Genomic DNA, 13,290 nt, shown 5'->3' on the forward strand with positions numbered 1-13,290 from the left:
TGGAGCGTGAAAACCCAATATCTGTGCATTTAAATCACTGCAGAGGAAAGATGAGAAGCTGACTCACTCTCATAACGGATCTGGAAGCCTTCACTGGAACGGCTGTTGTCGGTAGTAAAGAGCAGGTACATGTAATTGCCGGTGCTGATGAGGAAGTGGGGGGCCTGAGTGCCGTGGTACTCGCCGATCAGAGGCGACGAGTTGGAGGGCCCGTCCCGAATCTCCAGCGTGTCGTAATTAACCTCCGTCTGAAACCTGAACAGTAAATCGGAAAGAGCGGAACATCTGCTTACGACCCAGGTCTTTAGCAGAATTACTCTAATGAGGGAAATTAAACTGGAAGGTTAACGAACAAAACTGTGAAAGCCAAAAACTATACTGAAGAGACTGCTGCCAGGGTTTCCAGAAAGGGGATGGAGATGGGTGTCCTGGGGTTTCATATGCAATGAAAAAAATAAAATCCAAAACAAATCAATACCTGTCAAAAGATATCTTGATGGCATGATCCTTTTTGGCTTCAATCACCCATTCACAGTTGAGGGAGTCTTTGTAGTACCCGGGCCAGCCAGGGGACAGTAAGACTCCTATGGGAGCCGTTAGATGTCCGCCACATGGAGCTGGGACAGTGAGAGTGCAGAAAAATAAAATGTCAACAGCAGCCCATCTCACAAATCCCAGCAGCACCTTCAGAAGAGGTGCAGAAGAGTAAAGTCTAAGAGCTCTCTCACCTTCACACCGGGGGACAGCCGCATTCCACACCACGTTTCCATCCTGGATGACACAGGTGATGGATTCGGATCCGTGGGTTTTGATGAAGCCCTCATCACACGTGAAGAGCACTGAGCTGCCCAGTAAGAAGTGCTCTCCAAAGCGCTGCCCGTTGATGGGAATACCAGGGTCGTGACATTCATTTTGACCAAAAGCTACAGACATGGGATAAAAGTATAATCAGTGCTGAAGCATATAATACTTAATCTAAGTCCTGCTTGCTCTTGCCTGAGAAGATATCAGCACTTAACATTCATTAAGAGTACCTAACCTTCAATTAAGTCAACTATAATTATCTTTTAAGGAACAACTAACACAACTGATCTTGCCCAGAATGCCCAGTCTCATAAGGAAAATGTTGCAGTAGTGAAAAGTACCTGTGTGGCACCAAAACTTCACTAGAATTTGACCTTATTTTGAGAATCCACAACACACATTTGTGTAAACAACACTAACATACATGATACGACTAAACCTTACACGTACTGTATATAGCCACCTCTGTACTCTTCACATGATAGCATGTGTTTGAATGACGCCATTATGTAGGGGCAAATATGTATGGGTATTGTGAATTACAATACACTGTTTTGAATTACATAGGTTTTCATAATTGTCCTGTACACCAGTACAGTTGAATTTAGCATGTAAACGGACATAATGCAGTGCATGTAAACAGAGCTAATGTTCATGCACACTCTGATAGCAACTCAATTTCTAATTTATTCTACAAGAGGGATTTTTTATTTTTTTTAATCTTCTTGGAATTTTAATCCACCCACCATCAAAATGTCACTTCGGTAACATCTGGATTATCTTTGAATGTTACCTTGTGTTTAAGTTATGCTTAATGTACAAGCAAAAGCATTTTGTCAAGATTTTACATTATAGTAGGCATTACAGTATTTGCGAAATTGAATTGTTCGTACACTGTGTGGTCAAACATCCAGTACCATGCACACAGACATTGGGGTTAAGAATTAGGGTTAAAAGCTATAGTAATGTATGTAATACTGCATAATGCAAAGCATATATAAAATATAACAAGGCATTCATTTGCATTGCTTTATGGTATGGTTGAATGCTTGATTCTAATCGACTGAATTATTTAGAATTATTTAAAATCAATGGAAATATTTAATGCACACTACAATTTGTGTCGTAGCAGCATTAACACCACTGGGTATGCATGAATTTTCATAATTCATCAGTCAGTTTTTATCCCTTACTTAACTTTACATCAACAGTTACAATTTCCCATGAAAAATAAATCTGAATCACGTAAAGAAAAAAAAAAGAAAAAACACTTTGAGGCGGTGCGTGGATAAACGTCAACAGAGAGCATTCAGTCGCATTACAGCCTTCGTTTCTAAACCCTCTATTTTTTTCCACCACACGGAGGTTTGAGACACACTCAAGATGGCTTGAAGATTTTTGTCAACTCTCTGTTTTCCCTTAACAGAACTCTGCAGACAGCTCACATATGTGTCGCACATGCATCACAGATGTCAGTGTGGAAGCTTCAATTATTCAATATGTGCACTTGCAGAAGCAGAGAATCCTGCCAAAGATATTTTAGTGTTTTCATTTGGTGAACACATCTGTCTGCGAGGCCCCTGTGGAAGTGTGATGGCTAATGCATGGAGACCTTGCAGCCAGGGCTTAGGGCATGTACGCAGCTCTATCCCATTCCCAAATGACAGCCTCATTGTTCTTACGGCCATGCCTGACAGTTGCTCAAGCGCCACTTTGGGAAACATGTCTACTCCTTTCTGAGACAATGACACACCATTACTGAAGCAGCACTCTTGAGATATCAAACCACACAATCCACTGACACTGACATTGCCTACAACTACTGGCTCCATCTACCACCCCATTTTGTTCCCACATAGATGTGCCAACACAGATCTTGGTCACAGTTTCATCTATTCACTAAAAATATAAATATGTTCAGCTTCAGCCATTTAGCTCACTGACTTGAAGTATCCCTAATGGCATTCTAACAGTCAAACTATCTTCAATATTGTTAATAAAGAGAAACAGTGTATATATATATATATATATATATATATATATATATATATATATGCATTTAGCAAATCCCTTTAAAAACTAAAGCATGTGTTTCATCAGTATATGTGTTTCCAGGGAATCAAACCATTACCTTGGCATTGCTAGGACATGCTGTACCAGTTAAGCTACATAAACACTACACTGGTATCAAAGTTACATTATGAGAGGGCAAAGGAAGCTAGCTAACTTTTCAGTGACATGCTAGAGGAAGTCTCATAATTCCCTTGTGCAAAATTACATACATATGATGCTGCTTTAGAATTTGTTCAAAAGAAAGTATATTAATCATGCTGCCTAATTTTTGATAGAGTCTGTCTATGCCTTTATATGCTGCCTATTTAGGCAGCTCCCTGGGTTTTACAACAGAGTCATTGTGAATTGAGATTATCAAGGTCTGCAGTGCACCAAGACCTAAATACTAAAACACATTTCTGTTTAAGTTCAAAGATAAGCTCATCTCAGTGGAAATCATATTTGTCAATGTAATTTTAATAAAACCTAAAAAACTAATTAAACTCAGAACTCTTGCTATGCATGACTACGTTTTTCTTCATGTGGGGGAGAGGGAAAAAAAGAAGAAGAAGAAAGAAAACCAAAGCTTGTTGCTGTAAAAATGGAATCCTATGAAAGTTGTACTGAAGGTCAAAATGCCCTTTAAGTGCTGGAAGTATGAAGTATAGCATTTTTCACAACAGAGATATAATGAGAGGTGCTGGGATTGCGCCATAACATTCTCTACCTTGAACAGTCAATATTACAAATGAATCTATTCAACTTCAAAGATATCACTCTGACTTAAATCCTATAACAAGCTTCATACTGCAAAAACATTAAATAACCCCTTGTTCTAGCAAGATGCAGGGAAAAATAAGATAATTGGCTACCACTGAGAGAAAATGATTAAAATGTCTTTAAGACTGACTGAAAGATATAATTTCTACATAAATACAAAACAATCACACAATTATGCTATGCAATGTATAACGAGGAGGACACAGCCAATATGGCAGATCTTGCCTTTCAAACAAAAGAGCCAATCACTAATCTGCCAATTCACCACCTGGTCTTTATGTGAAACGTGGGCTCAGATTTTTCTCTAGACTGTACTTGCACATTGGGCTAGAACAACCTCAATTTTTTTTTTTTTTTTTTTGAGAATAAGAAGCAATGTTTATGATACCATGCTGTTTTGAAATATGGTCTTGAAATGCGAGTATTATACATTTTGGTATTTCCCCATTCAGTTAGATAGGAGCTATACTTGCATGATTAAAAATAGCTGCCCGACCACATTCCCAAGATTGCTGCTGAGTGAACTGACTTGCCTTGTAAGGGACTTTGTTATATCCCAGTTTAATATGCAGATATATTGCCTTATAAGCAATCCGTAGGATGATTTCCCTGAAAAGGTGAAACAATGCGGCTCTGTGGCATTATCAAACATTGCTCTATATCGAAATCGCACACTTCACCTCTAAAACACAACATAATATTAATATCACATTTACTTGTGTAGGTGATGTTAAATCCCTTTCCCGTGTTTGAGTGGTCTGACTGGAACTCCAAGCGCATTATATGCCCATTACTGGCGATCTGCGATGGTACATCCTTCCCAGAGAACGTTCCAAAAGTGGTGGGCTCTGGCATGCCATCGTCTTTCACAATAAGATAGTCAAACTGGGGCTCCAACTCAAAATCACTGAAAATGAGATGGATCCGATTGCCCGGCTCCGCTATAATGAGCCACACACAGTTCATGTTGTTTCCGTATTCCTCTGGGTAGTTTGGCGAGAGGATGATGCCTGACGGAGTGGTGAAATTGAAGAAGCAGGAGACTGTGGAGATGAAGACAAATACATATAATTCCATTACAAAGGTTACAATATTTATTTTCATTCACAATAGATACACTATCAGGAATACTTTTTTTGTCTCTAAAAAGACGAAAGAAAAGAGAAATCACATAGAGCATGATAATGAGTTGTTTGCATGGTGCAGAAATGAAGACATGGTCTGAGCTTTGTCAGGAAAGCAAAAAAAAAATACAACAACAAAACATCCATTTAAGAGGCTTTCATTTTAACAACAAATACATTAACGAGGTACTGCTTCCTCTTATCACAATACTAAACGAAAATTACCATTGCATGACAGGATTATTTCAGAGAGACGGATTGAGGGGTGGATTCACTACAGTTGTGCTTCTATTTCAGTTTGAGTGTGCATATATTTATTTATTTACATTTTATTCTTATTCTTATTAATATTTTAATGTCAATTTTTAGATTATTTTTGATTGATAGATATTGTATAATATTTTGTGGCATATCTCTAGACATGTGTAGTCAAGCAAACACACAATTCTTAGTGCATTCCCTCTGGAGAGAAGAGGAGACAGTAACACTTTTCAGAAACAGAAATATGATAATTGACCTCTCATACAGCAAACCTGGGAATTGCTAGTGTGGACGAATGCCATTCGGCTTCATATCTGCCCCTAATCTAGATGTCATGCTTTTACAGAGGCGATACATTAATCATTCTAAATGGCAACATGTTAATTATAACCAAGCATTTCAGAAAATGACTCTTACAGACGCAGCTGGGTTTGTTTCCAGACCACTGGTTATTTTGCTGGCATGATATTGTCCTCTCGCCAACCAATTCAAAAGCAGCCTGACACTCAAAGGTCAGCACATCACCATGTAAAAAACGGTCCCCAGTTCGCTTTCCATATGCAGGGATGCCTGGGTCTCCACATCCACCTTTCTCAATTTCTGTGGAAAACAAGAGAGCATGATTTATTTAATTTAAACATGTTGTTTTCAGCCTGGCAATCTGACCACCTTTTGACATTGTAAGTAGCATAACACAGTGGGGTGTTGCTCTAGGACTTGGATTTTGCATAAGTAACCAAAATTGTGCTTACGGAAATATATTAATATTAACATGAACTGCATAAGCCCAATCAAAAATTGACAATTTTCATTTTTACATGTCTCTAAAATTTCTTTGACATCAACAACAAAAGATGGGAAACATACTGTACTCAAACCTTCAGAGGTTGCCAAACCTATTAATGTTGCTATCCTAATATATTTATATTGCTAGTTGCCTTTTATCGTTTGTATTTAGCATTACTTTTTCTGTGCCGTCCTTGAAAGTATCAGAGCAGTCCTTTGACACATTTATGAATACTGAGCTAAGAAAATGTTTTGGAAGGCAGCATAAAATGACAGTGACAAACGAATAATGTGCAAGAAGAGTTCATTTTTATGTTAACAACTATGGTGTCAGCTCAGCAGCAAGCGCTCTATTGACCCAGCCAGCCGATAATCTACAAGGGATGAGTTTCCTACTTGCGGCAGATTCCACAACCTCTACAAGGTGTTAAGAGCATGCTAAATACCTTCAGTGCTGCCACAGGCGATTAGTTCAGGAATCCACAAGAATAGTAGGCTATCGTGTTAGGACTGCTAACTCATCAAAGCAAACTGCTCTTACAAGCAGCGGTGTTAAATAATGCACAGGAATGCTATCGGGAACATTAACAGTTATAGAAATGCTCTGTTAAACATTCGCATATATTTTTGTACAGGGTTTTTAAACACCGTTAACACACCATTAAGCTAATGTGTTTACCTTGCTTAGGCTCTAGACCAAACACATCTTTTATGTGTGCTATTGACAAAAATGTCAAATTTGCCAGGACAGGTCATTGTGTTCCTTAGACACTGGAAAAAAAAAGGCTAATAAATTAAATGTAATAGCCGCCATAATTGGAAAAATACATCCTCTGACATTTTCTGTGCAATTTCATTTAAAATATATATATTTTTTTTTTCCAAAGTTCACTTTTGTTTTTCTTTGGTAATTACTCAAGCATTTTCTATTTAAAATCTATTAAATGTTATTTATTTATGGTCATTCTATCGTGAATTTTTTAAGGTTTTTTTTTTTTTTTTTTTTTTTAACAGGCGATTCTTTACCTGGAAATAGTGTTAGAACCTGCTTCCCACAGAAGTGGGGGAACAGTTCGCCTAAAAATGAAATATGTCATTATTTACGCACTCTCACTTTTTATGACATCTGTATGTTATTTACAACATACATGTGTTGACACTTTAGTAATTTTTTATTTATTTATTTATTTTTTTTTCCTTAAGGCAACAAGTCTGCAGGTATAAAGTAGTCTAGTAGTAGACTTGTTTTCATTTTCCTTGCATTTTTTAAAGTCATGGTATAGTTTTGTGTCATGTACAGACAAGAAATAGAAGGCATTAAATACTGAAAATTACAAATTATTGACACCAAAATAATGAGATTTAGGAATTGTGGAGGGTTAGTCTTAGAATGAATTCCAGCTTATCGATTTGGAATGAAATTTGCAAATAATGAACGATTTTTCGTAAATTTTCATTTAGTGAACTATTTTGTGAACTATTCATTTAACTCTTTAGAAGGTTGGGCATATTGAGCCTTTGTTCTGTCTGATAAAGCTTATTGTTGGCGACCACAGTTTTTGTGAAGTTTAGAAATTCTGTTGAGGGGGGGAAACAATCCTTTGCCAATCTAAGAACTTTTAAATGAAGGTATGAAATGATGAATTTGAGTTTGACATCTACACGGCCTCAAACAAAGTGTCCCACCAGTGGGTACCGGTGGAAATGTTGTCAAACATGACAACGTGACTAGAAGCACAAGTGTGAAATTGGGTTTACACAAAGTTAATTGGGTTTGTGTCATTGTGCTGGGCTATCCAGACAGTGAGAATTGCTCAATTGTGAGGTTACAGTTCACAGTGAAGAGCAGCTAGGGAAGAACTCCATTTCGAGATATTAAACAGCATACTTTGGTAAAACAAGTTCTGTTTTTTCTTTTTTCTTTAAACAGAAGAAACAAAGAATATATATATATATATATATATATATATATATATATATATATATATATATATATATATATATATATATATATATATATATTTGCAACATAAAAAGTCTACTTAATCATGATGAATAAATTAAAGTGTTTTCACATTTTATTGAAGGAAATCCACTCTGTACTCAAACAACTAAACATACCACTTGAATCTGGAAATAAATATTTAGAAATGTAAATAAGAAATATTATGCTCTATTTCTAGGTCCAATTGGTGACATTGATCATGTGAAGAAATATCACCTTTTCACTCAAATCATTATAATGATAATGTAATTTGTAACAAAAAAAGAAGAATGTAAAATAAAAACATTTTCACTAGTTAATATATTTAATTAAGAAATGAATGTAAAATAGAAACTTTTCATCAGCTGATCAAATAATTTAATAACATTTCTTAAATTAGAACAGGATGTAAAATAGAAACATTTTCACCACACTGTCATGAGTTCAGATCTTGAGCTGATCATTTGATAATGGTGCAACATGTTTACTTGTGAATACGAAATGGCTGTTTCTGTAGCAATTTTTATCGGTTTATCTGTGTATATGTAAATACATGCCTCAGTGTATTCTCAGATCTGACTTGCTTTGATGCTATTCTCCTGCAGGGTGAATGGCAGGTAGAAAATTTCACCCAAGCTTTTCAAACATGTCTGCACAGCACATATGCTGCTCCATTTGCCTTCAATTTGCATGCCGTTTTAAAACTGGTACCCTTTAGCAACCAAATGTCACCAAGTCATACATTTTCACTGTAAAAAGGAATAAACAGCACACTGATATTTCTTGGAAAAGAAGAAAAGGGTGACCATTTACAGTCCTGTTTCATCACTTAGAGTTGGTGGAAATGATCTTAAGAAAGAGAAAACCAGAAAGTGTTTCCAAACATTACAATGACATACCTTCATACACAGCCTTGAAACCTTGCGATCCGATCGTGTCATCGGACTGCAGATGGAGCCACATCTGGTTACTCATACTCACAATCAAATCGGGCACACTGGATCCCGTGAGACTAGAATAGAGGCACAAAATCGAAATTTATTCTTTGATTTGTGTATTCGTATGGAGCTATGAAAGCATATACATAAACCCAGTGCCAATGTCATGTGGCGGTTGCTTTTGAAAGAAAACTGTTATTTCATGGGCATAAATAAGTAAGTAATAGAGGCGTTTGTGAATAGAAGCATGTGTCTGTTCAAAGTTTAACATAAGAACCCTTTTTGCTCTACTCACACATAAAGGACTCTTCGAGCATCACCTATCTTCCCTCCGTCGCCCACTGTTAATGTATCGTATGCTCGCTCTAGATCAAACTCTTCAAAAGCCAGCTTGATGACCTACGGGAATAAAGGAGAGGTCAAGACAAACAACATAGAGCAAAAAGCCCAGAGCAGAATGGGCCTATTCACATGAGGCTGACTCAGAGAGTGATCATATTAAAAGAAGAAGAAAAACACAACAGCAAGGCAAGTCAGTCGTCGCTCTCAATTCTTTTCCATGGCTACACATGTAAGGCTGATTGAAGAAGCAGAGATGAAGGTGCAATTAAATAATTTTGTTTAATTCAAGATATGTGAGACTTTGAGAAGTTCTGCCATGTGTGGTGCGAAGGCCGAGGAAACGGGATGCATGTTCATTTGATGTAAGCACAGAAAGGAAGGCGGCAGAAAGAAAATTGGATTCAAAGAGAGATTGCTGGAGAAAAAAAAAAAAAAAAAAAAAACTTAATTAGGACAACCCTATTATCAACATCCACACTTTTTTTTTTTTAAATGGTCCATTAAAGAGCCATTATTTTCAATCATATTCTGTCGCATCTTTAAATATGATTGGTGGGATCTTTTAAATGTTACCTTTTACAATTCCATATTGAAGAGATAATTCACTCTGAAATACTGACAACTGTCTTCATTTACTCCCCCTCATGTTGTTCCAAACCCGTATGTCTTTCTTTCTTCAGTGGAACACAAAAGAAGATGTTATGCAGAATGACAGTCTCAGCCTCAGCCTTTTTTTTTTTTTTTTTTTTAAATACAATGAAAGTGAGAGGCGATTGAGACTGCCATTCTACCTAGATTTTCCTTTTGTGTTCCACTGAAGAAAGAAAGTTTAGAATATTTTTAACATAAGAGTGAGTAAAATTTATTTTATACTACTTCATATATATATATATATATATGTATAATATATATATATATATATATATATATATATATATATATATATATATACAGGGAAATAAGTAATCTGTAAGTTGTTTCCCCCCCAAAAAAGTGTAAACAACTCCTGCGCTAACTCGCTGTCTATGCTGAATGATGAATCACTATTATTAGAAACCATTACTATTAGAAATTAACTAGCTAGTCATTACTTTTCTTCGAAACCAAGTACCACGGTCGCACCTCCATCATTGGACTCACGTTGCTTTAACAATATACAACTGACGTTAATGATATCACACACAAGTGTTGGAGTAATGAGATCACAATTATTGTCAGATTGTTTATTTACACTATCAACACAAAGCTATTCACTTTTTAATCATGTAATTTGTGTACACTTCTGTATATTTTGGTGTATATATATATACATAAATTAACTTCCAACCATAGTTACTTCAACCATAGTTACTTCAACTATGGTTGTACTTGCAACCATAGTTGGAGCTTAATGATGCTGTTGAGAAATGCACCGACCAAAACTAAAATGAAAAATCATGTACTTACTCTCAAGTTGTTCCAAACCTATATGAATTTCTTGATTCTCTTGAACTCAAAAGGGGATATTTTGAATAATGTAGGGAAAAGTTATTGGTCCCTGATTTCCATATTCAAAAAAACAAAAAAAACAAACATACACTATAGAAGTCAGTGGGGACCAGAAACTGTTTGGTTACTCAAATTCTCCAAAATATCGTACTTTTTGTTCAACAGAAAAATAAAATTCATTGGAACAACAGGGTGAATAAGTGATTTTTGGTTAACAATCCCTTACTTGAAGAAAAAGGTGCAGAGCAAGGTAACAAATATATAGTCGCCGTGATTTTGCCAAGACATGTTCCTGGATCAACATCTTTTGATGATCCTGGATCAACATCAATAACCTAACCCTACCCATAATTTATTCCTAAAATCAGTGTGAAATGATAGCTGATTAACAAGGGTGTAGAAGCACCTAATCTTGATTGTAAGCCTAAAACAGATACTGTATTTCCTTAAAAGTTAGATCTCTATTCTGATTGGTTGATTGGAATGTTGTACTTGGTGAAATTAAGCTTATCTCATCATGCTATTGGGGAGGTTTATATCGTTTATATTATTCATAATATTTCCAACTTAAAAAAAGTCCAGTAGAATTCTTAGAGAATGCCTCTTTGTGTTGAATTTGTAACTTGGAAATGGTTCTTTCTGTTGATAAGTGTACACCTGCAAAGTTCTAGAAATGTTTAGCATTGTTCATCCTATGCAATTTAGTTTTTTTAAGAATCATCAAACACCTGCAAAGCTAACAACATTATTGGCAATATATATATATATATATATATATATATATATATATATATATATATATATATATATATATATATATATATATATATATATATTTGCCTTATACATCATCTTCTGTCATTACAATGGTGGTTGAACTGAAGTATAAATATCCCACAAGAAACACAATGTTACACAGTTTTAATCTGGCAAACATTAGTGAAGTTATACACTGGTAACAGCACCTTTAACTCATGGATAATTACTAATGAGAAAATTGTTGGTAAATGTGTTGTCAGACAACTACAATGTGTGCACAAAAACATCAAATTAAGTGAATATAGTGCTTTTAAGCTGTAAGGTAAAATATGATGTGTTGCCTGCAACCCTTCAAATACGGTTGAAACAGTTGGAAACATGTTTGGACTGATCAGAATCCAACACTGGTATCCTTTTAACTGTAGCAAACAACAACAACAACAACAAAAAACCTTTAACTGTGATTTTCACAAAAATCACAGTAGAACATGTACAAAGAAGTCATATAAACATTTTATAATTGCAACAGTGTCTATGGTCACCATTTTGTTTATTTCTAGTAATAGAGCAAGCACGATGGCTGCATCAGTTTAAAAAGAAAGGAATGATTCAGCAACACTGAGAAAATCTTGACAAGCAATCTGTATAAAATGTCAGTGCTGATACAGAGTCGTTTGGCGAGACCTTAAACTAGAAGTCTAAAATACAGGCTTTTAAATTATCCTGTCAAAAGTAAAGATTCTTTTTTTTCTTCTTTTACTTACAGAAGACTTAGCAAGAGGATAAAAACAGCACTCGTGGTCTACATAAACACAATCAGAGAGTGACAGGGCATCTTAGCGATTGTTCCCTGAACCAGCTTGAAAGAATTATTGATTTCTTTATTTTATACAAAACTGAAAAGGCCTGACAGCTGCCTCAATGACTCTCCCTGAGTTTGAGGGAAGACGGCTCTTGATGCTCTTCAGAAATTGCTAAATGGTGTGGTTTTATTGTGCATTTTTATTCATCCAGGAGGGAGGAAAACTGAGAGAGTATGAGTTTTTACAAATCGCATTTAGTGTTAGTTACAACTAGCATTCCCTCTGAGCTGTGAGCTGTGAGGCAATGCACATCTGATCTTGCCAATGCACAAACCAAGAAAATCCAGTCCAAAAATGGTGAATGACTACATTTTGGGTTTATATTTCATGTTAAATATTTCTGTCCAAAAAGGAGGTCATTTACCGACATAAAAGCCTACTGCAACACATCAAGCTTTTATTACAACACACATTTTCTAGAAAACTATTCAAATATGCAAGAGCAATAAAACAAATTGCAAAAATAGTTACAAATTCTGCCTGAACATGTCTGCATTATCATCACAAGATGCATTAACATTACAAGGTTCATTTGATTTCAGAAACATCATATTAATTTGCTCCAAAAACACTAGCCCTATACATGAAAAAGCTACAAATTTAAATATTTTTTGAATGCTCCCAATACCCCTTAACCTCTACAGCTTAACTTTTAACTCTTTAACCTAACAGCCCCATCTCCAAACTCAAAGTAAGCACAAAATAGACCATAAATTGACACGCTTCATAAACAACAAAGAGGCTACAAATCTCCAGTGCCTGTGATAAAAAGATATTCTTCAGCCAGTGCTGGCTGAACATGTCCCCTTCATTTTAATTAAATCAGACAGTATAATATACACACAATGCTTTTTGTCCCCCCAGTACTAGGCCCTGTCTGACTAGTCATGTCCTCGCTGAGCTACAGAAATCCAGCATGCATTTCTGAATCCATAATGCAGGAAGTAAGCTCCGCCTGCTACCAGGAATGATTTAGATTCTAGGAACATTTTTTTTTTTTTACTTTTTCATATTCTTACTTGACCCTTCTCATTCATGTACCATGTGTAATGACCGTCCAGATTATATAAAACATCAATATGTTACCAGTGCTGGCAAAATGAGTCAGA

General features: G+C 35.8%; 1 protein-coding gene across 6 annotated transcripts in view; it reads right to left on the reverse strand.

The window, feature by feature from the left end:
* The window catches only part of LOC109072910 (CUB and sushi domain-containing protein 1-like), a 492,278-nt gene that overhangs the window by 130,506 nt on the left and 348,482 nt on the right, over positions 1 to 13,290 (reverse strand). For all 6 annotated transcript variants that reach the window (XM_042736246.1, XM_042736245.1, XM_042736243.1 and 3 more), the window contains 7 exons: positions 9,025 to 9,128; positions 8,691 to 8,803; positions 5,439 to 5,621; positions 4,353 to 4,679; positions 729 to 923; positions 479 to 617; positions 68 to 255 (listed from right to left, as the gene is read on the reverse strand). In XM_042736246.1, coding sequence (XP_042592180.1) covers positions 68 to 255; positions 479 to 617; positions 729 to 923; positions 4,353 to 4,679; positions 5,439 to 5,621; positions 8,691 to 8,803; positions 9,025 to 9,128 — 1,249 coding nt within the window. The remainder of the gene's footprint in view (positions 1 to 67; positions 256 to 478; positions 618 to 728; positions 924 to 4,352; positions 4,680 to 5,438; positions 5,622 to 8,690; positions 8,804 to 9,024; positions 9,129 to 13,290) is intronic.

The sequence above is a fragment of the Cyprinus carpio genome, chromosome B13, assembly GCF_018340385.1.
Source record: "Cyprinus carpio isolate SPL01 chromosome B13, ASM1834038v1, whole genome shotgun sequence".
NCBI classification, from domain to species: domain Eukaryota; kingdom Metazoa; phylum Chordata; class Actinopteri; order Cypriniformes; family Cyprinidae; genus Cyprinus; species Cyprinus carpio.